Here is a 26,910-nt window from a genome sequence, read left to right as displayed (position 1 = left end):
AGGGGTTGAGGAAGGCTCAAGACAAGATCAAAACAGGACAGAGGGTTCCGGAAAAACAGAGCAGGTGGAAGGGCCGTATCCTTAAGAGTGACCTTCAGAAGGAGCCAGTGAATGGAGCATCGTTTGAGAAGAGTATGGCCCACAGAGATAGTTACACTTACATAATGACTCAGAGCCTGAGTTTGGAGGTGGTACTGTGGAGAGGCGGGGTCAGTCAGGTCCAATGAGAAACTGAGGTTGGGGAACTCCACACTGCCGCCAAGGTAGAACACTGAAGGGGGAGGAGCTGGAAGCGGGAGGCAATCAAAGAATCATATTTGGGGGAACTTAATTTACATTTAGTCAATTAGCAGACGCTCTTATCCAGAGCGACTTACAGTAAGTACAGGGACATTCCCCCAAGGCAAGTAGGGTGAAGTGCCTTGCCCAAGGACACAACGTCAATTGGCACGTCCAGGAATCAAACTGGCAACCTTCAGATTACAAGCCCGATTCCCTAACCGCTCAGCCACCTGACTCCCTAATTCAAATCATTGTTTATTGAGACAATATTTTAATGACAGACGTTAGGCTACAAAAGGTTTATTTTGAGTATAACCTCAGATATTTCAACGTATAATTTTTTTTTAAAGACAACTACACACTCATTAGACTGTGTACATTTAATACACACACACTCACACACACCACCAGAGAAAGGTGGCGCTGTATGTCTACTTACAGCTTAAGAAGTGTAGAGTCAGTGCAACGGCTGCAGTGAAGGGCAGAAGAGGTAGGACACCCAATGCCCACCTCCTCCATGACCCGCAGACTGGAGCCTGGGCTCCTGGAAGCTTCCGGTCTGAGTCTGCCTCTGAGGAGGGGCTGAGTGTGTTGGTGGTCTCCACGACCCCCTCTCCCTGCCAGAGACACATGCATGAACTCTCTCTGTTGACGTTGATGGCCTAGTTTCTATCTCTCTATTTGATATATTTTAGAATATTCAGTGAGAAGTTCACACATTCTTTTGATGTTTTCTATATATATTTGAATAGGGCCACTAATGTTTTTTCAAGTTGAAAGTCCAGATACTCTGTAGTTTCCTAAATGTACACCCCAGTATCTTTGCTTACCACCAGCTCTCAATGCAAATCACTACTGATTTATTGCGAGCAAATGCTAACATCTATTCAGCTGAAAGGAACCAACTAAAACATTTAGAACTTGGCAGGATTCATGGAGAAAGTGCACAAAGCGTGGTTCGAGGGGTCTGCTTTCCCACGGCAGTGTCAGCACTCAATCAAGTGGCGAACTCTGACATGGACATTCATGAGAGCAGGAACCAGATACCCCTAGAGACCGATTCTACAATTAAGATCAAGCAGAGCTGTCTGAACTAAGTTGGTCACCAACTGAAACCATTACCGGTAAGTCGAAACACCATTTTGAAAAGAAACAGCAACCGAACATCTAAAAAAAGTTTTGTGAAAATTACAGGCGACTGCAGCAGGTAAATCAAAGCGGTGAGTGCCCTGTTTTGATTGCACAGAACAGAATTTCTTTGTCTCCCTCACAATTCGGCAAAGATGAAAGTGCAGCGGTGAGCTGCCCCCCTGTCTTACCTGTAGGATGGCTGTAGAATAACAATGCCCATGACCAGAAACGCTGTAAACTTCGCAAGTTCTGCTTTTGGAGAGAGTCCTCATGGCACTGTCCCGTTTTGCTCCGCGAAGGCGATATGCAACAATACCTCAGGCATAGAAATGATGGAGAGGAGACCCTGGTGGACGCTGCTTTGAAACAGAGCAGAAACCCGACCTGAGCGGGTTGGATGCGGCAAGCATTCACTCACTGCAGTACACCTGTGGGCAGGTGTCACACGGAGACCCAGAATGCAGTGCGACACAATGGGACCACTATGAAAGGGTACAATCCACACAACCATCCGTGCGACAGATATTGTGGGCAAACTTATCCGCTGTGTAGGCAGTGTAGAAAACCGGGAAGAACAAAAGACTGTTTGAGGCCACCATGTGTAAGGTATTACATAAATGAGAAACTTGGCTGAGAGGCAGATCGATTCTCTACACAAGACACTAAATCTAGCCAGATAAGACAGAAATGTGACAACATGAATATACTCTTTGTGATAAGATATGTGATCATTTACTATTAGTTATTAGTAAAGTTATTCTTAAATAATTTAAAAAAGTAGTAAAAAAAAATTGTTATAACTTTACTAATACAGTTGTATATTAAAACTAATTAGGTGAATAGTATTAAACACATTGTTTGTTGACTGGATCTTACATGACGCAGGGAGAAGTAATTAAGATTAAAGAGATGGTATAATTCAATGAGGAACAAACAAGTTAATCTCTTTTTTCACAGACTTTAAATGTTGAACTGATCTGACTAAACAATGTAGAAATGACAGAGGCATCCTAGAACTCGAGGGTGTTGTTATATATTTGACAATTACAGGGTAAAAGCAGTAATAACAAAATATTTACATTTACATTTATTCATTTAGCAGACGCTTTTATCCAAAGCGACTTCCAAGAGAGAGCTTTACAAAGTGCATAGGTCACTGATCATAACAACGAGATAGCCACAAAACATTGCGAGTAGCCAAAACATGAAGCACACATTGTGAACAACCAAAATAAGTGCCAAAGGGAAGAACCATAAGAGCATGTAGTTAAACAAGTTACCCATTGATGTTTTGTTTACACAGAAACTGGTACCGTACTTGGAACAAAACTGTCATCCAATTGCCTGAAGTGCCAGTACAATATAACATAAGATTGTTACCACTTTTAATTTTTTTTATGACCACCAGGTAAAGCACCAGTTCATGTACCGTAGGAGGAGCATGTGAGACAACATGCGTGTGTCTGGGTCAGGTGACGTAGCTCTGAATCCAGGAGGTAAACTTGCTGACCCGGGTGTAGACGCCTGGCAGGTTGGGTCTTCCACACCCAGCGCCCCAACTCACCACGCCCATTAAGAACCAGCGGCCACCGGGGGCCCTGCAGGACAGAGGGCCCCCCGAGTCCCCCTGGATGCGGAACAACACACAACGTAAATAACACATTTACATTTAGTCATTTAGCCGACACTCTTATCCAGAGCGACTTGCAATAAGCACAGGGACATTCCCCCCGAGGCAAGTAGGGTGAAGTGCCTTGCCCGAGGACAAAACATCATTTTTCACTGCTGGGAATCGAAACAGCAACCTTCTGATTACTAGCCCGATTCCCTAACCGCTCAGCCACCTGACTCCCAAATTAACCCTAACTGAATATCTACGTTGGGACATCTAGACCTAGTGGTTGGGGCTTTCCTTGACGTAGCACTTTGTTTACATTTGTCATGAAGATTTTTATATAAAGGCGAAAATATAATCTGTTAACATTACAGGCTTATTGAATTGAAGTGCCGATGCTGGGTATCAATGTCCTCTGAGGTGAAGTCCACACTACTGAGGCACCATGGCTGCGTGCTCACCCGACAGGCATCCTGCTCCCCGGAGGGAACCCCAGCACACAGCATGCGGGGAGAGACTGGGCCGTAGCTCCTCTTACAGTCTCCCTGGCTCAGCACAGACACCTCCGCTTTCTGCAACACCGACGGCAGCACCTTGTCTGAGGAGAGACGAGAAAGGATTTGAACTTGGAGTGGAAAGAGGAAAGACAATCTTTCAGAAATTCTTTCAAATCAAGATTTTAGTGGAATAAAAACATTATAAAAAAGACATTCAGATATAAATAGTATCTGAATGTCTTTTTTAGTTTTTAGTTTTTTTTAGCAATACAATTTGTATTTCTCATCTTCCGTGTCTCTCACCGTCCTCAGAGCGGTGGCCCCAACCGGTCACCCAGCAGCGGTGGGCCTCGGTGAGGGTCTGGGAGGGGGCGGGCAGGCAGACCGGCTGAACCAGGGGGATGAGGGAGGGCGGCCAGGGCTTCTTAAGTTGCACGAGGGAGATGTCGTAGTCAAACGTGGCGGCGTTGTAGTACTCATGCACGACGATGCGCCGGATCTCTGCTACGTGTCTTGCACTGCCCTGCGTCAACATGCCTATGTACACGCTCCACTGGCGCAGTTGGGACAGCCTGGCAGGGCCAGAGGTCAAAGGTCAGGGACCACACACACACATATATGTGAGGGAGGTCACACTGTCAAGATGAAGATTTTTTTTTTGTTTTTTTGTTTTTTTTAGGGTCAACACCTTGTAGTTGAATGTCAAGATCTGTCAAGTGCTACATTTCTGGTAAGCTAACCTGTCTTTGCCGAAGCAGTGGGCAGCTGAGATGAGCCAATCAGACGACAGGATTGAGGCACCGCAGTACAGGTGACCAGCGAAGTGAAGGCTGACCTGCCATGGCCACTCCCCTTCCACAGCATTGACTCCGCCCACCACCCTCTCCTGGCCAGAGGCCGAGACCATTCTCTTTACAGGTGAAGGGAATCCACAGTCTAAGGTGCACAAACATCACGTTTGTATTACAACACAGTTTAAGTGTATGTCCAATTATTGTCCTCTATCTGTATAAATATGAATAGCCTGTATACAGTATGTGTGTATATATCTGAGCATGTGAATGTGTGTGTGGGCTATACTTATCTGTGTGCATGTGCACTAGTAGTGCTGAGTCACAACTTTGAAAGACAGGTCAGCTCTAAACTTATTAAAATTGTGTGTGTGTGGAGGGGTGGCATATCAGACCATGATCAAAGCCTAGCCTTTCCCCACAGCCCTCAGACCTTGTCATAATAACAGCAACCACAGAGGGCCATTACTGAAGGGTCAAACCAGTCCCAGCCAGGTCAGACTGGAACGACAGCATACTAATCAAACCCGTGCACGCACATACACACACACAATGGGGGAACTTTAGTTTCCCAGAAAACAGATCACAGCTGAAGTAAGCAAACTCTTAACTATGGCAGAACACTTTGGAATAGTTTAATAGAGGTCAATAAAAAGCTGCATGTGGTGAAATATCGACAAGGACCCACCACAGTCATTCTCGTCGCTGTGGTCCAGACAGTCAGTGAGTCCATCACACCTGGCGTTCTTCTTCAGGATGCAGGACCCACTGGTACACCTGTAGCGGATCTCAGAGCAGCTGGTCTCTGTGACACACCAGAGAAAAAAGACACACACACACACACACAGACGCACACGTCTTGTTATGTACAGAAAGGCAACCACACACACACACACACACGTGGAATAGGAGGAATGGATTTAGTTGAAACGTACCCAGAGTGCAGTTGGTTTCATCCCTGCCATCTATGCAGTCTTTCTCCCCGTTGCACACATAGAGAGGGTGCACAGGGCTGGTGCCCCCACAGTTCTTTAAAGGACTGGCTGAAAGGCAAACCATCGTATAAGCATCAGTCCTCCAAACATTTCATTTGAAAAAACAAAAACAAAACATAAAACCCAGATTCAGTCACAGAAGTGCTGATGGAGAATGACTCATCACTGGTTCTCCAGGTCATTGAAACCCTCCTATACGGTTACGCACAGCAGAAAACCTCGTCGCTCTCATCCTGGCAGTCGTCCAAGCCATCGCAGCGCCGGCTCTTCTCCACACACAGCCCTGTGGAACACAGGAAGGACCTCTCCGGGCAGGCTGGCAGCGAGGCGACGAGGGGAGCCGGAGGGTGGACAGAGGGTGGACAGAGTAACACAGAGGAGGATTGAGAGGAACGAGAGTAAAAAAAAAACTGAGTAATGAGGTTGGAGGGAATGTTAGAGAGTGGAGCTGTCAGGCCAAATAGTGTCCTGACAGAGCCTCACGCTGGCTGATGTTGTAGCTGCTGTACTGGGCCTGGAAGGGCTGGGCAGAGGTGCGCGAGCTGCAGAGGAACTCCACCTCCGACACGGGGTCGGCGATGCGGAACACTGTCGAGTGGCCGACGTAGCTGCCACAGAAACTAAGGGACAACGTCAGATGACATCACGCACAGGCCAGCTGGTTGATATCTCCTTTTATGGTAGACAGGTATGCACCAAATACCGCTTGCATGAGGACACATACACATGTGCACCGACACTCCACACACACACACACAGACACACCAACTCACAGGTTCTCGTTGACCTTCCACCAGCCATGCTCACAGGCCTTCAGGTCCTTCTGGTTCAGTTCGTAGTTCTCAAATTGCAAAGCCACGCCCAGAGCCCTGTTTGGAGTCTTACAACGAAAGTCAAGGTCAAAAGTATAGAAATCACAGAACAATCCAGGATTTTGAAACACCCCTACGTGAACACCTTAACTAACAGCTTTGAAGATTTGTACGTATGTGTGTGTGTGTGTGTGTGTGTGTGTGTGTGTGTGAGAGTCCTCCTGTATGTCTGTGTGGTTGAGTAGCTAGGAGAGCTGTGTAGGGCTTGAGGAATGCGTGCATGTGCTACCTGAAACCTCCAGACGCAGGAGGACTGTGGGGGGAGCAGGCTGGGGTAGAAGGGGCTAAAGATGGGACCCGTGGAACCAGGCTCCAGATCTGTCTCAATGTGAGACACACACTCTGAAAGGGCCACGAAACACCATGAGAAACACGGTGAACCACATACAGACCTACTCACATTACCTATTAACACACACACACACACACACACAGGGAATATAAATGAAGTCATTTCCTCTGTAGGTTTGATACCGTGTCGTACCTTCTCCGGCGATGGCTTCGAAGTATCCTCTGAAGTTCTTGTTTCCTGCGGTCATCCTAAAGGACAGCAGCATGACGTTGGAGGTGGACACCAGGGAGATGGGGGTGGACAGCTGCTCACACAGCCTAGTGACTCACAGGCAGGGCAGTTTTCAGAAGCAGCAGTGATTACAGATGATGGACAGTGAATGGACTCGTACAGAACACTGCACAGTTTAAACGAGCAGCCTAACAACCGCATAGTCCATTAAATCAAAGAGGCTTCCCTCAGACAGAAAGGCCTAACTGTCTCGAGTTGGGATACTCTGCATACTGTACGCACTCACCTGTGAACAGTACACTCAGTCCCCTGTCCTACACACACACACACACACACCTGTGGAGAGTGCGCCCCCTCATGGGCAGCAGAGCATCGTACACTGTGAGGGAGTCACTTTCGCAGTCGCTGGGCTCGATGAGGAGGAAGGTGATGTTGAGCCGGATGAGCGAGCTGGGGGCAGAGGTCAGCTTCACGTGGCAGCTCAGACCCCCCCAGGACGAGTACACGTTCAGGGGCACCCTCTGACCCCCCAGGTTGGCATACAGCTTGTCCACGCACTGGGAGCCTGGACGGGGGAGATGGGGACCGTCTGAGATCTACACGTACGCTGCTACCCCCCCGGGACAGGATCACATTCGCATCTGTCGCTCATTATTCTTTGACAAATATAAGCGTTATTTTTATTCCAAAAATGAGACATGTTAAGTTGTGGATGTGCAGCAGTCACGAGGGCAATCTACCTGCTGCAGTTGATGAATAATCTGAACGCAGAGCGGCTGATGGAGAGAAGGTCGTGAATTAGTCGAATGAGGTCGAATGATAACACAAAGACGTGGTTGTCATGACCACACACGTGCATGCGTCCTCACGCACCGTTGACAAGGATGGAGTCGATATCCACCGGTAGGCTCATCAGGTAGCCTACGGACGACCTGTTCTGCATGCTGGTGTGTACAGAGTCCCTGAGGATGGCTCCCACACACTCCTCACACACCGCGGGGGTCTTCAGACGGGGAACTACGAACACCATCCAGAAATACACCAGGACGCCCCCCTTGTTGTTGTTACTGGGGAGAGGGGAACACATTTGGTGCCGGCAAACTAGGCGACAGCACGTTGTAATCTGCCACGGCTCACTGTTTTGTTGATTCATCATAGGGAGTCAGGTGGCTGAGCGGTTAAAGAATCGGGCTAGTAATCAGAAGGTCGCTGGTTCGATTCCCGGCCGTGCCAAATGACGTTGTGTCCTTGGGCAAGGCACTTCACCCTACTTGCCTCACCCTAATTACAGGAATGTCCCTGTAATTACTGTAAGTCGCTCTGGATAAGAGTGTTTGCTAAATGACTAAATGTAAATGTAATGTAAATCATGGTTTTTCATCAGTGGATGTTGGTTGTACCTGAGGTCTGATATGAGAGCCTGTCGGTAGAGTCTGGACACTGAGGATGTCCTGTACACACTGCTCACCTGGTGGACATCACAGCACATCAGCACAGGCCAGGAGGATTTAAGGGTCTACACATTCTCAAACTACAGTAATCATTGTTTTTTATCATTGATCTCCAAGTGTTTAGTTCCTCCAGGTTGAGCATGAACAGTGGTCAGGTGTGTGTGTGTGTCTGTGTGCAAGCAGTATGACCTCATGCTTCACATACCACATGCTGTATCTTGCTGGCCATTGATACAAACTCATGGGATTCCGCGTGCCGGTATTCTGGTATAAATTCCACGTTGGCAACCCGAAACATTCCGGCAAAATACACACTGCTGTTACTCTCCCTGCGAACTGGGGTCACAACAAAACAACAATGTTACATTTTAGTTTATGATTTTGAAGAAGGATTATTTGAAGAAGACGGCACCCAGTTAAACAGACATCCTAATAAGATGAAAGGGTTTGGTCTAACAGGAAAGCGTGTGTGTGTGCGTGCGTGTCTGTGCGTGTACGTACATATGAAGACCCAGAGCAGCGACCACATGATGATCATTACCACAAACACCACCACGGTGATGATGATGCCCAGGTACTGGAGGTTCCAGGTGTGCCACAGCTGCCTGGGTTTCCGAGGCTTCCTGGCTGTCCTGGGCCTCCGTCTGCGCTGGTTGTACCTCTTACAGATACTCTGCAGAGTGTGGTCCACCGTGGCCAGTTCCACCGACACATCCGCAACCTGGAGCGTCAAGGACAGAATGAAGAAATGGATGAATGGATGGATGGATGACATTGACAACTCAGGCCACAGAGTGAAACAGCCTCTAATTTGATACATGTTTGAGCTCCAAGCTATTTAATGTGAGAAACAGATTTTATGATGAATTTATGGTCATTTTAAATAGACTAACTGAACTGTCCTGCAAGCAGCATGGACAAATGTGTCCACATGCTTAATACATACAGACAAGATAAGTTTCTGTTCACTTATATTTGAAGTCGGATCATAGAAGGTGTAGCAAGGTTTATGTTACAGGTACAAGGTCAAAATGCAAACTATCCTTGGCTCCAACTGGATTGCATAAAGACTTGGGTGGCAAAATGGATATCAGATGCAGACTAGAGACCCTTAGGTTATAGCCTACCCATAGGATGTCGGTTGGAAAATGAATAGGCATTTACAAGTAATCACAATTAGGTCAAGGGAATGGAAACTATATTGGGTTTAATCGATATAGAGTGGGAGACGTTATCTTAAAAGAGATGTCGATCATATAGTCACTGGTCAGTTCAGCTTCGTAGCTGCCAGCGTTCGCTTGCTTATTGAGTTTCCCTGTCCGTAAATTATTCAGTCGCGTCCTTATCTCATCCGAAGTGGAATAGATGTTCTATTCGAAAAACCGAACATTAATACGTTTTAGTGATTTAAATACATTACTATTTTCTTGTCTTAGAAAACAAAGTAAATTCTGGTACAATAATAAATAAAATAACGCAAAGCTGGCGTAGTTTAGTTACAAAGCACTAGGATACTACTGCACCAGTTGCGTGTTCATTTTCGTTGACCCACATAATCAGACTTTGGAAAGTACACATTACTTAAACATATACTTTTAAGAATGTCAGCATTCCGGTGTATATTGACCGTACTCACACTAGCCGTGTCCGACTGAGATGCATCGCTGTTTGTCAGCTCGGTGTCCTCGCACTCTGTCCCCATGACAGACACAGGGACACCACCGGAGTTACTTATATCATCTAATCCTCCAATTTAGATTGACCCCTACTGTTTTCATTGTCTTTGAATTGTAGAAACTAACGGAAGCTAATATGGAAAATGCGAAGAGAAAGGCGTGTGCAGCGTTGAAACGGTCCAGGACGCCTCACTTCCAGGGTTCAGGTACCAGGTGTGTGTGCGTAACTAGATCCATCCGCACAGGCGAGCGTAGCTGTAGATTAGGGTACTAGTTAGAACGCAACAGAGCCATTGAAAACAAACTTTTTTCTATGAGAAAATGTTTTCTTCTGAGACTCTGGAACGCACGAGTCATGATGTTTTAGAAATCCACATCCCAAAAATTCAAATCAAAAGAATTGGAGCCGAAAAATGGAGGATTTTTTTTTTTGGTCTCTTTAAAATTATAATAAAGAATACTATGTATGAGAGGCAATATAGATACCCAAATAATTATTATAAAGGAAACCATTTGTATTTGGTATTTTTGTACAACAGTATTTATTTACAGTGTTAACAGGGTTAGTGTGTAAGAGCACGAAGAGGAGAATGTCCTGTGACTGTACTTAGCGCAGACATTCAAACCTTACTTACTTACAACATGCTCAAACTCAAAAAGGGGCCAGCCTTAGAGAAATAACTAAAACCATGGTCATAAGGACTAAAAATTAAAAAGGTGAATGTATTCCGTTGGCGTTATCAAGAAAAAAATAAATAAAAATGGCATCAGCTGGAAATAAAGGGAGGAAGGAATCTCGAGACTAAGCAGCATCTTCATCAAACCAGCTAAATGGTCTGAATTTTAACACTTTTGGGTGTGTCACTCCCAAATAAGAGGCACAACACACTGACAGACACAAAGAGATTACAAGCACATGTATAGGCACACAGAGACACAGCATTTAAAAACGAAACTTTCACATTCCTGAAATATATATGGATCTGGGACGATTGCAGGTGTGGTCAGAACATTCAGGGCCTCATTGGAGAGGCACAGGGAGCTGTAGGCGGTACATTTCCAGTTGACCTGTTGCCTGTGTGAGATTTCTAGAAGCCACGAGATCAAAACAATGTTCTTTTGAGCAGGTTCCTCATCAAGCTACTCCCCTCTGTATAACAGATGGATGTGGTTGGATCTCAGTCAGAATCAGGAAGAAAGTTTTGCAGGATCTTTATTTCTTGAAAAAGGCGTTGCGGGTGAAGGTGTACCACAGGTGTGATGGCTTCCGCTTGGGCTCAGCCAATGTGAACACCTGTTGTTGAGGCACACTGGTTGGCACGGTAACATGTCGTTGATGGAGCGGGTGCAGGGATTGTTGGTGGGGCGGGATAGAACCAGAGTAGCCAATTGCTAGAAAATATAAATTAACATAAAACATGAGGAAAGATTTTTTATTTTTTTATCTCCAAAGACAAATGGACAGTATCTGAAACAAATCGGGTGCACTGTAAAGCTTTTTCTACTAACACTGGTTAAACTTACTCTTCATTTTCCCTTTTTTGGATTTTCTTGCATTGAAGATCGCCTGTTTCCTCTGCGCTTCGCTAATCTTTATACCTGTCAAGACAAAAGAGAATCACAATTCAGCTATGCCCAATTACCCCTCGTATCACCTGCTTCTCCCAACCATAACCCCTTCCCCCTCCTCACCCCCCCCCTAAACCTCCTTTCCTCTCCCTCCTCTCTCACCCATCTCCTGGTCCTCCTTGACCCTGTGTCTCTCCCTGGCGAAGGCCTGCAGCCACCTCTGCTTGTCCTGGGTCTTCCTGCAGCACAGCACGCCCAGGCTCTCCAGGGTGGCAGCGTGGCGGAGGCGCAGGGCGTTCCGCAGGTTCAGGCCCAGGTCCGGGTCTTTGCCGTCGGGCAGCTCCACCACCTCCGTCTGGTCCATGTCCAGCCGGCCGCGGTAGTGCAGCAGGTCGCGCCTCAGCACGTCCTTCTTGCAGAACACCAGCTGGTGGTCGAACAGGAAGAAGCTGCGCTGCTGCGTCTTGCCCTGCCGCACCGTGCGGGTCAGCTCCCCGGAGTGGATCAGCTCCGAGCTACGCTCCAGGATGTCAGCTCCCTGTCAGGCAGCAAACAACACGACACGCTCAGTTCCTCCACAGCTGAGGCCCTATCCATCCTTCCTAATCCTTGTCCAAATCCTCAATTTACTACACGGCTGTTGTATTTTGGTTCATAAAGTGCTTAACATGGTGTTGTACACCAAGTGATCAAATCCCAAAACCTAATTCTGTTCCTGTGGCCAGCATAGCCGGGGTCATGTCCAAGTTTAAAGGGTTCTAATGACCTCCCAGTGAAGGATGGCCACCTGCCAGTGAGCGAGGGCGTCCACGCTCTCCAGCCTCCTCTTGCTCTCGTTGATTAGGCTCGCCACGTTCTTCATCGCCTCGTACGCGTCGCTCACTCCGCTGTGGTCGCTGGGAGCAGAAACGTCACCAAGCACACACACGAAAGAGATGTTTTATTTTTGCTTCATTCGCTTCATTGTTTAAGTAGGAAAAATACGAAAGGAAAGAGATGTTCGTAGTTTTAACCCGTTAAGGAGTAGCGTCACACATATGTGATTCTGAACATTCCAACCGACTATTTTCCGATAGACAAAAACTATATGACAAACGCTATAGTATGGCTTCAAAATTTACAATTAGGAGGCTAACAAGTAACACTAGCAGGTAGTAGCATTGCTACGAGTATTATGCTAGGTTGCTAGGTAACGGAAGCTAACTAAAACTAGCTAGCTTCCGTTTTGGAAAAATAACTCACTCCTTAAAAGGACCTGTCAATCAACTAGGTCGCCCGGGCTTACCTGTGGTCTTTGGGGGTGTATTTGAGCAGCTCTCCAAGCTGCAGGGGGTACTTGCAGATCTTCTGGACGGGAGTGAGAAGGAAGCCAGAGATGGAAATGTCGATCATCTGCTGGAGGAGACGGCACGCCTCGAAGAAGTGCTTGTAGCGGCCCAGCTTCATGAGGCGGTGCAGCTCTCCGGACGCAGCAGGGTGGGTGTTACAGTATTCAGAGTAGATGGAGAAACCTTCTCCCTGAAAGGCAGAGGGAGGGGGAGGCAGTGTGCGTTAGAGATTTCATTTAATGGGTGGCTGGGTGTAAGGATGAGATGTCTGTCCAGGCAGGCCGGAAAGAGTCACCACAATTAGAAAAAGTGTTGACTCGGTTTTTCTTAGCTCGACGTCGGATCATGCCACCAATCTACAACAGAGTGGCTAGCTTGAGTGAAAACTCTCTCAAGAGTGCTTAAATACAGTGGTGGGACATGTTCAAACATAGAATGTACAGAATCACTTCCTTAACGGGTCTCAGTGGTCAGTGCACTGATACACTAGAACGTACAACAGGTGAAGTGGTCGTTAATCATGTAAGTTCCTATTTGTTCCTGTTTTGCTCCTTACTGTCTCCTCACTGTCTAGGCCCGAGTGCTATATTCTGCTCAGCGAGGGGCCTCGCTGCCTGACCTCTTGACCTCACAGAGACATAATCTTCACATACACAGAAAATCCGCCCTACACTCGGAATGTTCCAGCTTGGTTAACGTCTGCGGTCAGTGGTGCGTGCAGTACCTGGGAGTCAGGTGGCTGAGCGGTGAGGGAATCGGGCTAGTAATCCGAAGGTTGCCAGTTCGATTCCCGGCCGTGCCAACTGACGTTGTGTCCTTGGGCAAGGCACTTCACCCTACTTGCCTCGGGGGAATGTCCCTGTACTTACTGTAAGTCGCTCTGGATAAGAGCGTCTGCTAAATGACTAAATGTAAATGTACCTGGAGGAGGAAACATTCTCCTATCTCGCTCAGATGGGGCTCCTCCTTGTTGTATTTCTTCTCCAGGTCTTTGAGGAACTGCCTCTGGAACTTGTAAATATCCTCGATGTTGCTGAAGATGGTCTTCAGCTGCGGTTCAGTGAACATGCTCGGGTGTTTCCGACACTGGCGGATGTAACCCTACAAACGCATACCGGGACCCAGAAACATGAGTGTCGGCAATGTGACAATGATGCCAGGAGAGGGCGCCAAATAGCCAGTAAGAGCGTGAACACCTAACATTTTGAGAGAGTGTCCCCTTAGAGAAAAAACTTAAGATATTAAAAGGTTAGGATTGAACAGAACTAACTTAAAGTCAGGGTGGTGGTGGTAACCTCACCTCACAGATGTCTCTGAGGTGTTTGATGTAGATGCGCTCTGTGTTCATAATCTCTTTGATGACGTTGGTCCTCATCTGCTCCCTGTGCTGGGTGCTGTGTGTTTCTCTGGGGACGGGGTCCAGGTCCACAGCGTTCTCCATACTCTCTCCCCCAGAGTCCTCGTCCTGGTTTACACGCACCTGTCACACACACACACAAACGCAGTCAGCACACATTAGCCAGAGATTCACAGCCTGTCGAAGCCCAACATGTTATTACCATCCAACACCAAACATTCAGACATATAAATGTCAAAATATGAGCTACACTCAATTTATGAAGTTTACATCCTGTTTTACTGAGTCCTGAACCAAACAGTCAGATCCTGTCAACACACAAAAAGTCACCAACACGGCAATTACACCAGTCACCCACCTGTCAATCAACTGACCTCACCATGGTTACGACAGCCTGTCCTAAATAAGACCCAACTGTCAATCAACATCAGTTGCCCCAGAAACCAGCCTAAACCTTCACCGCTTCATGAACACACACTCTATAGGGGGGCTTGTCTGAAGCTGGGCCAGTCGACAAGACTTTTTGGTGCTGCAGTGTTGGGTAAACATCAATTGGTCATGGGGGATCAGACTGGTCCACTTACCCTGACAAAGCTGGAGGGGAACCAGGCCTCACGGTCTCCTCCCATACCCCACCACCAGTCCTTGTGGGAGGCATCCAGCACGCGGATCACATCCCCAGCCTTGAAGGCCAGTTCCTGCTCCTCCATGGTCACATGGTCCCACAGCGCCTCCGCATACACAGCAATGCCCGAGCCAATCCACTGATACACACACACACACACACACACACACACACACACACACACACACACACACACACACACACACACACACACACACACACACACACACACACACACACACACACACACACACACACACACACACACACACACACACACACACACACACACACACACACACACACACACACACACAAAATATTTGCGATTACACGCGCGGAAAAGTTCATGTTCTACAAGATTACATCTAGACTGGGGCTCTGAGATCAGGAAAAATCTGAAGCAGATCACACAATCTCACGCCCTGGGCAAATGTCATGTCCAAAACTGGAACTTAATCAGGCACACATGTTTTTAGGGGAAAAAAGTGCAGATGTCCTACTTTTTTTTTATTTATCTGGGACGAAATTCAGAGAAAAGTGATTCACAACACGCAACCTCCATTACACCCACACCCACCCACACACCCCTTGACACATGTACATACCTCATTTAGAGCGGACAGTTCCACCCCAGACTGCAGATAGGGAGTGACGTCTGTGAGCTCGTCGAAGCTCCCGTCTTCTTCGCTCACGCTGTCGTCCTGCACAGCCTCATGGCCGCCCTCTGTGACACAGGATGACAACAAGTCAGAGACACGCGTCTCTCACTCAAACCATCAGGCTCACTCTGAGTCTTGTGAGTCTGAGTCTCACACGAAAAAACGGAATAAGTCTACTAAAAACACACACACTTACCCCGCCAAACCCCCTCACCCGACATACTCTTCAAAGCTCCCCGCATCTCCCACAGACACACAGACACAAACTCATCAAGGTGTTTGTTCCCCCTCTCGTGCTCTAGTCCCTCTCCCCCTCTCGTGCTCTAGTCCCTCTCCCCCTCTCGTGCTCTAGTCCCTCTCCCCCTCTCGTGCTCTAGTCCCTCTCCCCCTCTCCCCCTCTAGTCCCTCTCCCCCTCTCGTGCTCTAGTCCCTCTCCCCCTCTCGTGCTCTAGTCCCTCTCCCCCTCTCGTGCTCTAGTCCCTCTCCCCCTCTAGTCCCTCTCCCCCTCTCGTGCTCTAGTCCCTCTCCCCCTCTCGTGCTCTAGTCCCTCTAGTCTTTCTCCCCCTCTCGTGCTCTAGTCCCTCTCCCCCTCTCGTGCTCTAGTCCCTCTCCCCCTCTAGTCCCTCTCCCCCTCTCGTGCTCTAGTCCCTCTCCCCCTCTCGTGCTCTAGTCCCTCTCCCCCTCTAGTCCCTCTCCCCCTCTCGTGCTCTAGTCCCTCTCCCCCTCTTGTGCTCTAGTCCCTCTCCCCCTCTCGTGCTCTAGTCCCTCTCCCCCTCTCGTGCTCTAGTCCCTCTCCCCCTCTCGTGCTCTAGTCCCTCTCCCCCTCTAGTCCCTCTCCCCCTCTCGTGCTCTAGTCCCTCTCCCCCTCTCGTGCTCTAGTCCCTCTCCCCCTCTAGTCCCTCTCCCCCTCTCGTGCTCTAGTCCCTCTCCCCCTCTCGTGCTCTAGTCCCTCTCCCCCTCACCGCTCAGGACTCTGTGCAGCTTGCGTCTTCCCAGGCGGTCCAGTCCGATGGGGGTGCTCTGGGAGAAGGTGGAGGGGCGGAACCTGGCAGAGACGGCCCTGTAGGGGGGAACCTGGTGGGAGGGAACTGGGGGCCGGGACAGGAGCTGGGTGGGGCGACAGTGTGGGAACGTTTTTACAGTTATACAAAACTAAACTGAGTAATATTGGAGAGTAAGCATAACAAGCCCCACAAGCAATATTTGACCTATTATACTTTAGGGTTATACAGAGTACATTATCCAGAGTGCCTGACACAGATCACACAGCTGAAACTCAAAGGATGAAAACGTAATCACAGAAGGCTTTCCAGGACGTTATTTCCTTCCCAGACAACAAGACAATGAAAGGGGAGTCTTACCGAGGGGAGCCGGTCCTCTCTCTCCTCGGTACCGGGCGTACAAAACAGGTCGACTCCTCCAATAACAGACATCGGGCGTCTCCTCCCTCTCTGGACATCCCCGTTCATGCTGAATCCCTCCGGGCCCTCCATCTGCATGGCTCCGCCATTGCTTTTGTAGTCCTGTTTGGCTGTTCCATTTGTAGTCCTCTCCTCAGGTTGCAGCTCCGCCTCCTCCTCAGGAATGGAGTACTTCCTGGACACCAGCTGGCCGTAGTCAGAGATTGGCCGAGGCCTTGTTCGCCCCGCCCTCCTTCTGGGATTGACAGACGAAGAGGACGGCGTTTCCGTGGCTGCGGGCGTCTCCGGGGCGCCAGCTGCCTCGAGTGATGTGGGGGATTGTGGGAAGCCGTTAGCAGGAGGAGAGGCATCGTCCTGAAGGAGGACTTCCCTCCTCTGGAGGTCTCGCGTAGTCTTGGGTTAAAAGGAAGACAGAATGTTAGGGGGGGTCAGCAAGAGAAAACGGTAAAACTTACAGGAAGCCATATCTTCCTCAGGAAGAAAAAAAAGGGCCAGTAGAAAAGGTCAAATTTTAGTAAAGGACAGGTTCTGTTAATCAAGGACAGAGATGGGCGTTTGTTCGACGTGTCATAAATCCTACTCATGGTTATGCACCATTTTCTTAGAAACAGATTTGACTTTGAAATCTAGTGTGTGTTTGTTTGATGAAACACAGCACTGATTTCAAGGATTACAGTGGAGATTTGTGACCTACAGATTTGCGACTGACACAAATTGGAGCAACGAGACCTATAACACAAACATTCACTAAACTGTTAACTGTAACTCAATAAACAAGTTAATAAACAACTGCTAAATCACTGTCTCAAGTGGTTTTGTTTACTTACATTCGGATCATCTGGGTCTGGGTCTGGTCTGGTCCATATACACTGGAAAGGCACACAGTGGATAAGCACCATTGCAACACACACACACACACACACTCAAACCAACACAGGCCTTTGACCAAAAAGCCTTGTTCTCCTAAGTCCTCTTTAAATAAACAAGTGTTTCTGCTCCTGGGTCTCCATCTCCCGTTCTGCCAGTCTTCCAGCAGGTACACCAGAAACAGCGTCTCTCCTCACCCCTGTCCCTCTCTGACCCCACCACACTGGGTTACTGTCCAGTCTCTACTGCCTTCCTGAGTCTGAGTCTGCTCTCCCAGACCTGCAGGCTGGCAGGCTGGCTGGCTGGACTTTGGTCAGGTGGACTGCTGCCCAAGAAGGGAGGGACTGAGGGAGGGGGGGGGGGGGCAGGTAAGAGTGGAGGGGGAGGGAGGGCAAGTTAGATTGTTAGAGTGGAGGGGTAGGGAGGGGGGGCAGGTTAGAGTGGAGGGGGAGGGAGGGAGGGGGGGCAGGTTAGAGTGGAGGGGTAGGGAGGGGGGGGCAGGTTAGAGTGGAGGGGGAGGGAGGGGGGGCAGGTTAGAGTGGAGGGGGAGGGAGGGGGGGCAGGTTAGAGTGGAGGGGGAGGGAGGGGGGGCAGGTTAGAGTGGAGGGGGAGGGAGGGGGGGCAGGTTAGAGTGGAGGGGGAGGGAGGGGGGGCAGGTTAGAGTGGAGGGGGAGGTTAGAGTGGAGGGGGAGGGAGGGGGGGCAGGTTAGAGTGGAGGGGGAGGGAGGGGGGCCAACACTGCTTACGGGTGGCTGACAGCCATCCAGCCATAGCTATGGGAGTTCCATCGCTTGTGCAATGGGACATAAGCATAAACAGTGGCTAATGGTTAACTCTACATGCTCCCTCCACATTGCTTCACAGCGGACGTCTCCATGTGACCGTCTCCATGTGACCTGGATGTGGGCGTCAATAAATCACTGACAAGAGGGCGGACGCTGCAGATACACACTGACAAACGAGCGAGAGGGATTGGACCAACCAGATGAGTTGTTGGGCTTGACGGACAGCAGGCGTAACCAATCGCCCGCTGTGTTTATTAGAATGACACAGCAGGCGAGGACTTTGGACCAACGGCACGAGTCATGGGGTTGTGGCTCCAGCAGCTGGAACTGTTCTATTTAATCAGGTCGATATGTTTAGGTAGGGAGCCTCAATGCAAAATCACTTCATAAACCGCTGCTATCTGTGCCACGGTGTTCCATTTCCAGAGCAAGGGTCAATGTCATTGGATTTTATGAGGACAATTCTTTTCTATTTTTTCTAATTCTATTTTTTAATCTTACTACATTCCTTGATAAGAATAAGATGGTTTATTTCCAATGCCCTTGCTGTTACTGTTACCTGCAGTCCTTACCCAGAACTAATCAGAAGTCTCTCTTCAATCCCCGTTTATGTGCCCACTGATGCCAGAGACCTAGTGTTACCTAGTGCTACCACAGCTTCAAGCCTTTAAAGCAGGCATCCACCTAGATAACTACCCACTTCTTCTCTTACCTCATCAGCTTGTGAGGTGCTCTCCTCCTGGTCTCCGCAGGGCGGCCCCCGGAGGGCTGGAGGGGCATGGCGCCCCGCTCCCCGCCCGTCTCCCAGGCCCTCCTGAGGGGCGCTCTCCTCCCCCAGGGAGGCTCCCTGGGCCTGGGCGCTCGGGGGAGAGGGGGTCACTATGGGCTGATCCAGAGTAGGGAAGTCAGAGGTGAGGTCTGGTCCTCTGCCAGCATCCGTGGGGACGGGGCTGATGAGGACCTGGTGCAGGAAGGTGGCGTCGTCCTGGGGGTGGGGCAGCGACGCAGGGTGTTCTGGAGGGGGAGGGTGAACGCTGGGCGCGTGGTCGAGGCTGACGGTGGACAGCGGCCGTTTGTCCGGTCGGGTCCTGCCAGGAGACGGCCGGCGCTGGCGGTCGCCGGCGGGCAGGCACGGGGTGCGGCGGGAGTAGTCGTCGTGGAGACGGCTGAGCGGCGACAGGGGGGAGGTGGGGGAGGGGCTGGGGGAGGGGCTGGGTCTGCGGCGGACCGTGAGGTCCGTCACGCTGCCCACCAGTTTCAGCATGTGGCCCTTGGCCCTCAGGGGACTCCTCCAGCGGCCCCTCTGCTCCACGGACGGGCAGCCGGCTGCCCCCTCATCGCCTGGGGGACAGTCGGCCCCGGGGGGCCCTGGGCAGCCTGGCTGGGGCGAGGGAGGGGCGGGCAAGGTAGGGGAGGCGGGCGAGGGAGGGGAGGGGGGCGAGGGAGGGTAGGTGGCCTTGCGTCTCAGCTGGCTCTTGAAGAGGTGCAGGTTGTCAGCGCTCCTGCTCAGTCGGCTCAGAATGTTCGCGTTCCCGCCCCCACCCTCCTCTGAGTGGAGGTTGGCCTCTGATCCCGACCCCAGGGTCGGCTTCTGATTGATCGTGACGCCCCGGTCCAAACTCCCCGGCTGTTTCCCCTGTCCCGTGTCGAGCAGCAGGATGCGCCCTGCTCCGTACGCTCGCCGGATACTCTGGGAGAAACGCGTGTTCCTCTGCAACCCTCCTTCCTCTTCCTCCTCCTCCTCATTCTCTGAGCCATAGGGACTTATTGCGACAAACTGTGAGGCTAGTTGATTGGCTCCATTCTCCTGCCCTGGGTCAAGATTGGTCGAAACGACACCATTGGCCCTGTCCTGATGGGCTTCCGGGGCGGACTGTCCATCCTGATTGGCTGTCCCTCGGTTCTGAATGCCCTGGAGAACTGAGGAGCGGAGCTTCTTGAAGGAGCCCAAGACCCCCGGGCCCAGCAGGCCCGGCCAGGCCTGGGTCCCGCTGCTGCCCTGAAGGGAGGAGGGCATCTCAGGAGCCCCACTCTGCCCAGAGAGGGTGCTCTTCCTCTGGTTCGAGAAGAGCTTCATGATCCTGGAGCTGTAGGGCTTGGCTTCAGGGTGGCCTGTGACAGGGCCGGGCCAGGCGGCACTGTTCAGCACATTCATCCTGCTCAGCCCGTTGATCCTGTGTGGGTCAGGGTTCAGCGGCTGCACATCAGCCCCGCACGCAGGCAGCCGGGACGGGGGCGGGGACTGCTCCACGTGTCCCTGGAGAGGGTAGATGTCACTGAGGGGGCGGACCAGGCTGGGGAAGCCTGGGTCAGCTATGGAGGAGGGAAGGCAGGAGAGGGAATCCTCACTGTTAGACAAGGCTCCATCCTTCTGTCCTGCCTGAGAAGAGAAAAAAACAGTCAGGGTACCGGTGGACCCCATTGTCTAGATGGATGATAGTGGAAAGACCACAAGGTGTATTGCTTAAAACAACAGCAGGAGAGTTGATGCTGGAAAACTGAGAAGAAAATACTTTTCTCTGTTCAAGATGGCGACGTACTAGTGGCAGCAGCTCCTGTGATTCTACAAGAAATTTAACTGAGGAAAAGCCCTCCTTTCCAGTTCCGTTCAGTATGCGAGAAATCTACGTCATTCTTGCCGTGTCATCATTCTGAAATTCAGAGAACATGCAATCACACACAGCTGCTGAACAGACACAAGGAGTGTGAGAAACGGTGCGGGGGAGATCATTTGTCACAGCGATAATGCTATGCATTCTTCCCTTAACCGGCATGTGAAAAGTGAACGTTCCCGAGAGTGCTTTTCAGAATCACTGTGTTTACGTTGAGTCAGTAGCTGCTCAGTGTTGACTCACTTGTGTGGGGACACTTACAGTGTGTGCTTAAGAGTGTGTCGGAGGGCCTGTGTATCCGTGTGTGTGTGTGTGTGTGTACCGTATGTGTGAGCAACAGAAGGAGACATAGGAAGTATGCAGAGTGCAGCCTAGGTTTCTCCGAGAGGAGAGAGAGAGATATAAAGAGAGAGAGAGAAAGAGAGAGAGAAAGGCAAGGGACAGGAGAGAGAAACAGAGAGAGAAACAGAAAGAGAGAGAAACAGAGAGAGAGAAACAGAGAGAGAGAGAAATAGAGAGAGAGAGAAACAGAAAGAGAGAGAAAGAAAAACAGAGAGAGAGAGAAACAGAGAGAGAGAAACAGAAAGAGAGAGAGAAACAGAGAGAGAGAGAAACAGAGAGAGCTATGTGCATGTTTTCCAGGACAGTGTGTTTTCTCTCCTCCCCTGGAGAGTAAGGCCCGGGTGGGTAGGAGAGAGGGCTGTGAGGAAGGAGAACAGCAGTTAATGCAGCACACTCTTTGATGAGAGGCTTTGCGGGCATGACTAAGCAATGAGAATCGCTAATCCATTGAGATTAATGCAACAAATTGGCCGTTTTCCTCCGGAGTGGGCCGATGGGAGAGGTGAGCGGGAAGGAGAGGGGTGAACAATCTGGACATCCCTCCACCTCTACCTCCGTCTCGAGGGGAACCGAGCCGCTGAACCCTTACTCTCCTCCAGCTGAGAACACCGACCTCTCAGAGACTCTCCTTGGATCCTAGAACTGAACCTCAGTCTCTCTCAGTCTCTCTCAGTCTCTCTCAGTCTCTCTCAGTCTCTCTCAGTCTCTCTCAGTCTCTCTCAGTCTCTCTAGAGAGAGAGACAGACAGACAGACAGTCTCTCTCAGTCTCTCTCTCCCCCCCTCTCTCCCTCATCAGTGAGTCACCCTGGCAAGACCATATCTTTTAATTGAGCAACATCAAAAGGAATCGTACAGTTACTAGTCACTCTCACTTTTCCCCTCCTAGGCAGGCCTCTCGCTTTGCCTCTGAAGAAGTTTGTTGATATACCCCCTTCACCAGATGGACTATCTCAGGCCTGATTCTTCTCTTGGGCTGCTCTTCTTAGCTAAACCAACTCACTCATTCACTCTCACTCCAAATATAAACAGAGAGCAGCCAATGCCAGGGCACCAACACTGACTGACACTTGTAAACACAACTCATATGTTGAGGCATAGTCTACCAGCTAAGCCTGTTTCCAGACCCAAGTTTTGACGATTTTATATCCAGCCTCTTCTCTTGAATATGCTTGATATTGTGGAATGGGATCAGGGTGAAATCTACTTTAGGCTGACTTCCAATCAGATGAAAAGCTGATATCTAGATACTCACACAGCCTCTATTATGTATTTTAGTTTTTTTACAAACCCTATTTAATATAATCCCCACCTTATCTGCCTCTGCCATCCACACAGGACCCCTATGCCCACTGACGCCAGCAGTCACAGCCCAGTTACCGTGTGCAACACCTGGCAGGTCCAGATCACACAGGTGAGAGAGGGATCCCGTTTCACTGGAGTGTCACGTAGCCTGGATATTGAATCCAGGAGACCTAGACCCCTCGCATCAAGTCACAGCCTCAGAAATGGACTTGAAGTCACTCTTGAAGTCATTCAGATCTGTGTTCTTTGCCCACTCTAAAACAACGGTATTCGAATACATATTTTTGCACTGTTCCAAAACACTCCTTTTCGCTTGTGTGTGGTTTGGGCTTGTGGCTAAACAACACTGCACTAAAGATAACCTAAGAGATTCACTTTTACTGTCGAGAACTAAGATAGTCTTCCGACCTCCTTCCTCCACTGTTTACAGAGAGGCCCCGGCTCGGTGTTTCTGAGGCTCAAGTGTTTCCGAGGCACGGCGTTTCCGAGGCTCGGCGTTTCCGAGGCTCGGCGTTTCCGAGGCTCGGCGTTTCCGAGGCTCGGCGTTTCCGAGGCTCGGCGTTTTCTCAGGCTCAGTGTTTCTCCGGCTGCTTGCTAAGCGGTGGCTCCTCCATGTGGGACCTCTGCTTCTCCAGAGTTCATTAAGCGCTCAGGACGAGCCCCCCCCACACGAGTGCCAGCTGGAGCCAGCCTCAGATTAGACTCCCAGAGAGGATGGCTGTTCTCACACACACACACATGTATTAAACTTGAACCAAAACATGAACGTGGGGGGGGGGGATTTTCCTCTACCTCCCGCCCTCTCACACACACACACACACACACACACACACACACACACACACACACACACACACACACACACACACACACACACACACTCCCATAAAATTCACGCAGGAAGGACAAGGAGAAAGGCACTCTCCAGCATCTACTCCATTCCTTTTGGTCTTTTGGTCTGAAAGGCCATAAACACACAACCATCAGTAAACTCCTGCCCCCAATTCACCTCCAGGGAGGTACAGCACGCCCCAGGCTAGGCTCATGCTAATTACGGCGAGACAGAAATATTACCGGTGTACTACAGGCTTTATTCTGCCTTTTTCCCATTTCTTAATAAGTTCAGAAAGAGACAAATAACCCTACAGCAGTCCAGCTGGCCTTCCTCACCCGGCTGTACCCTACTTGTCTGAGGTTGAACCCTGCTTGCTTGCAAGCTAGTTAAGCTACAACAACAGTGAAGAGAACTCAACGGGCATGCTGAGCCAAATTATCTAAAAGTCAAGTAAACATTGTGCTTCCATGTTGGAAACATGTTCTGTATGTATGTGAGTGTGTAATTTGTGTTTGTGTGTGTCTCACCTCTCTAAGTTCAGTTTCTCTGAGGAAATACTGAAAGAGACTTGCATGAGTTTATTGTCCAGCCAGTGTGTTTCAGAAAAGAGTGTGTGTGTGTGTGTGTTCCTCTTGTCTCCCAATACTAATCTGATTACGAGGGCTTTGCCAGTCTGCAAAGCACTGGTTTCATCTTTAAAATAATACCACAGAGTACTATTCAGCAGAATAAACTGAAACTATGATACTCTGAATGATGTAATGAAGTCTAATCTCTGGCGGGGAAAGATGAGACAAATTATAGAAATGACAAATGTAATTATGTAATTAATACACTGCCCATTTTTTGGTACCAATATAATCTGCCTCCTATGATATCATATGGTGGTCCAGGCTTTATGTTTCAAGGGATTAAGGAAACTTCTCAGTGTCTTCCTCAGGTTAGGGCTCTAACAGTAGGCTGGCCCTGTGATCTGCCTGATGAAATCTCATATCTTGTACTGACCCACTTCCTCTTTTTTCTGACCAATGAGAGAGTGCAGATATGGAGAACACACCCCCTTTAACGTGGGAAGCCAGGTAGAGCAAAGGATCTGGGAGTGTCAACCACTCACTCTTCCACTAAATAACTCACCTGATCTCCTGTGGTTTGTCATAGAAAATCTAGCACCTAGAAACTTAAAACCACACAGAGCACCAACCTTAGGAGGGGAAACAAACCCCAACCGCCACTTAGACGGTCAAATATTTGTTAAATAAACAAAACAATGTTTTTCAATCATGATTTGCAAATATCTCATGAAATATCAGATCCAACCACAAGCTCCAAGGCATTACAAACGGCCGATATTGTGTGTGGCAAGCAGGGTTTTAGGCTACATATCAACACAGCCCTACAAAATATGAGGTGGAACTCTGGGAATTGTCAGGAGACAGAGTTAAACTAATCAACTTTTGACAAAGTTGTCCGGAAGTTCTTTGTAGCCTATAGGGATAGAAATATCTACACAACCTCCCTTTTGAGTTGGATTTTACATAAAAGTGAAGGTAGCCCACTATACCTCCAGCTTTAACCCTTCCATGGGTCACCCACAAAGTTCCATTACAATTCCTAACGTTCAATAGAGCAAGGATAGGCCAATGTGTAGTAGATATGAGTTTTAAAGTGGACTTGAACAAAAGCAACTTGGTTTGGTTGGTCAAAAAAACTGTGCGTTCTGACGACTGAATCATGCAAGTTTAGTTTCACTGCGGTGACAGTCATTCTTTTTTAAACATGGTACTTTTTTATGTGTAAAAAGGTTGAGGTTTAGATGAGGCTTATATGCTAAAGCGATTATGCATTGTACCCTGTCAAAAAAGCCCGCCAAGTATGTGGAAGTAAATAATGCTTATTTATTTGTTAATTTAATTAACTAGATTTCGCCATAAACCTCTTACTTTGTAGTTGCCCCAGTGCCCACCCCCTTCATCACCTAGTCTAATGAGAAGCACTACGCTGCCTGGCATCTCCAACATCACCATAACAACCGGGGTTATAATGCACCACAATAACCCCCCTCTACAGCCCATTCAAAACAACGCAAGATGAAAAGTCAGTTACAACACAAATCACACCGATCAAATAGAAACCGATAATTGATGGAATGTAAAGACCGACTCAGTCAACAACCATCAGCCGATTTCAATCTTGAATCACGTGAAAAACAACAGCCTGCGTGCATGTTTATAAACTTTTTCTTACCCTCCTCATAGTCGACGAGGTTGTCCGGTGATGCCGCAGTAGTACCGAGGTATTTTACATCAATAACCGAGCAGCTGTTTTAGTAGGTTAGCCATCGGCAACCTGACCGAAAAGGCTGAGCTGCTTGGAGGTCCAAAGGTCCGTCGAGTCTTACAATATATAGTTACATGGGGAAACATGTCGGAAGTGGGTGGCTAGCTAGCTGCTGCTGGACAAACTCTTGCAACATATTGTTTTGAGATAAACGGCTAACTTGCTCCGTGCAAAGTAACATTGGCTAGCGCAAGCACTAGCAATCTGACTCAAAATTTCGTCCCTTACAGTACTTAACTGAAAACTCGTATATTGAACGATTCCAATAAATAATACCATCCGCTTTGACAATGCAATTGGATGAATAAAATCTTGCCAATTTTCTCAAAGATAGCAGAAATCCGTTGAGTCTCATGAGTAGCACTCCAGTGCTCAATTCTTTCAGACCAACACCAAGGCGACTTGAGAAGCGCTAGCATCATCGGTGCACTTGTTGCAGCGATTGCTTGTAGGCGGAGCCATGGAATAGCAGACTATCTGAAAGGATGGTTTGAGTTTTTGACCGCAACACGACCGTACAGACGTTAACCAATCAAGACGCATCCAAATGTGACCATGTAGAGTAAACCACGCCTACAGTGGGATGTGGTCCAGTGTGAGAGAAAAAATAGCACTGCAATGAAGGATGATGCCGACGACAAGCGTTTCCTGGTACTTTATCCGGATTTGTTTGATAGATTATCTAGACAGGATCTTCCAGTTGTTGAGAAGAATGGAAAAATTGACGTTTTTCCTCATACCTTTGTCATAATCGTATTCCTTCTTCCCTTACTAGGAAGTTCACGTAAACATTTAAACACCTTTAAAAAATATGTTCTGTCTAGCACATTCATCGGGTCTATAAATAGAAAATGAAAGACTGGGAAGCTTGGATAGAACTACACAGAACTTTGCCCCAAAATGTTTTAATTTAAGTTGTTTTATACCACAATAGAGCTGTAAAACAGGCAACAGTATATCAAATCACAAAACAGATTTTTGTGAAAACAATAAAAAGCGAATAATTAGAGACAAAACACCGAATTAGAGTCTAT

At 48.8% G+C, this 26,910-nt stretch overlaps 3 protein-coding genes across 5 annotated transcripts in view; all 3 read right to left on the bottom strand.

The window, feature by feature from the left end:
* LOC134035396 (suppressor of tumorigenicity 14 protein) overlaps window positions 1-1,823 on the bottom strand; it is a 10,158-nt gene extending 8,335 nt beyond the window's left edge. The window contains 3 exon segments of the mRNA XM_062480395.1: window positions 162-286; window positions 722-899; window positions 1,602-1,823. Coding sequence (XP_062336379.1) covers window positions 162-286; window positions 722-899; window positions 1,602-1,823 — 525 coding nt within the window.
* An 865-nt stretch (window positions 1,824-2,688) lies between these two features.
* On the bottom strand, window positions 2,689-10,036 carry tmprss7 (transmembrane serine protease 7). Its single transcript, XM_062479642.1, has 18 exons — window positions 9,794-10,036; window positions 8,659-8,878; window positions 8,363-8,493; window positions 8,107-8,174; window positions 7,580-7,773; window positions 7,447-7,482; window positions 7,043-7,271; window positions 6,668-6,792; window positions 6,413-6,525; window positions 6,085-6,191; window positions 5,795-5,931; window positions 5,520-5,627; window positions 5,252-5,359; window positions 5,005-5,121; window positions 4,266-4,461; window positions 3,829-4,097; window positions 3,490-3,626; window positions 2,689-3,040 (listed from the first exon to the last, which is right to left on the bottom strand). The coding sequence occupies exons 1-18, from the start codon at window positions 9,857-9,859 to the stop codon at window positions 2,882-2,884; spliced, it is 2,520 nt and encodes an 839-aa protein (XP_062335626.1). The 5' UTR covers window positions 9,860-10,036; the 3' UTR covers window positions 2,689-2,881.
* A 993-nt stretch (window positions 10,037-11,029) lies between these two features.
* On the bottom strand, window positions 11,030-26,332 carry spata13 (spermatogenesis associated 13). Of its 3 annotated transcripts, XM_062479606.1 has the most exons (15): window positions 25,784-26,331; window positions 20,988-21,098; window positions 19,160-20,827; window positions 17,623-17,664; window positions 16,736-17,188; window positions 16,337-16,481; window positions 15,321-15,439; window positions 14,672-14,851; window positions 14,031-14,210; window positions 13,652-13,831; window positions 12,688-12,920; window positions 12,169-12,298; window positions 11,565-11,940; window positions 11,358-11,432; window positions 11,030-11,225 (listed from the first exon to the last, which is right to left on the bottom strand). In XM_062479606.1, exons 3-15 carry the CDS (start codon window positions 20,600-20,602, stop codon window positions 11,047-11,049), a joined length of 3,735 nt encoding a protein of 1,244 aa, XP_062335590.1. In that variant the 5' UTR covers window positions 20,603-20,827; window positions 20,988-21,098; window positions 25,784-26,331; the 3' UTR covers window positions 11,030-11,046. The 3 variants fall into 3 exon arrangements, with proteins under 3 accessions (XP_062335590.1, XP_062335589.1, XP_062335591.1); XM_062479605.1 differs by lacking the exon at window positions 20,988-21,098 and having other exon boundaries at window positions 25,784-26,332; XM_062479607.1 differs by lacking the exons at window positions 19,160-20,827; window positions 20,988-21,098 and having other exon boundaries at window positions 25,784-26,324.
* Window positions 26,333-26,910: the final 578 nt, after the last annotated feature.

The sequence above is a fragment of the Osmerus eperlanus genome, chromosome 15 (assembly GCF_963692335.1).
Source record: "Osmerus eperlanus chromosome 15, fOsmEpe2.1, whole genome shotgun sequence".
Taxonomy (NCBI): domain Eukaryota; kingdom Metazoa; phylum Chordata; class Actinopteri; order Osmeriformes; family Osmeridae; genus Osmerus; species Osmerus eperlanus.
The sequence above is the reverse complement of the archived record's forward strand: the minus strand, read 5'-3'. Positions and strand labels throughout refer to the sequence as shown.

Bases quoted from the DNA above. Each gene is read 5' to 3' on its own strand.
- spata13 (XM_062479605.1), bottom strand. The intron at 17,665-19,159 runs GTAAGAGAAGAA...GTGCCTTTCCAG, and splicing joins GCACCTCACAAGCTGATGAG to TGTATATGGACCAGACCAGA. The intron at 17,189-17,622 runs GTAAGTAAACAA...TTTTAACCCAAG, and splicing joins CAGACCCAGATGATCCGAAT to ACTACGCGAGACCTCCAGAG.
- tmprss7 (XM_062479642.1), bottom strand. From the start codon at position 9,859: ATGGGGACAGAGTGCGAGGACACCGAGCTGACAAACAGCGATGCATCT. The intron at 5,932-6,084 runs GTGAGTTGGTGT...GTTGTCCCTTAG, and splicing joins TGGAAGGTCAACGAGAACCT to TTTCTGTGGCAGCTACGTCG. The intron at 5,628-5,794 runs GTGAGGCTCTGT...CCTCGCTGCCAG, and splicing joins CAGCTACAACATCAGCCAGC to CCTGCCCGGAGAGGTCCTTC.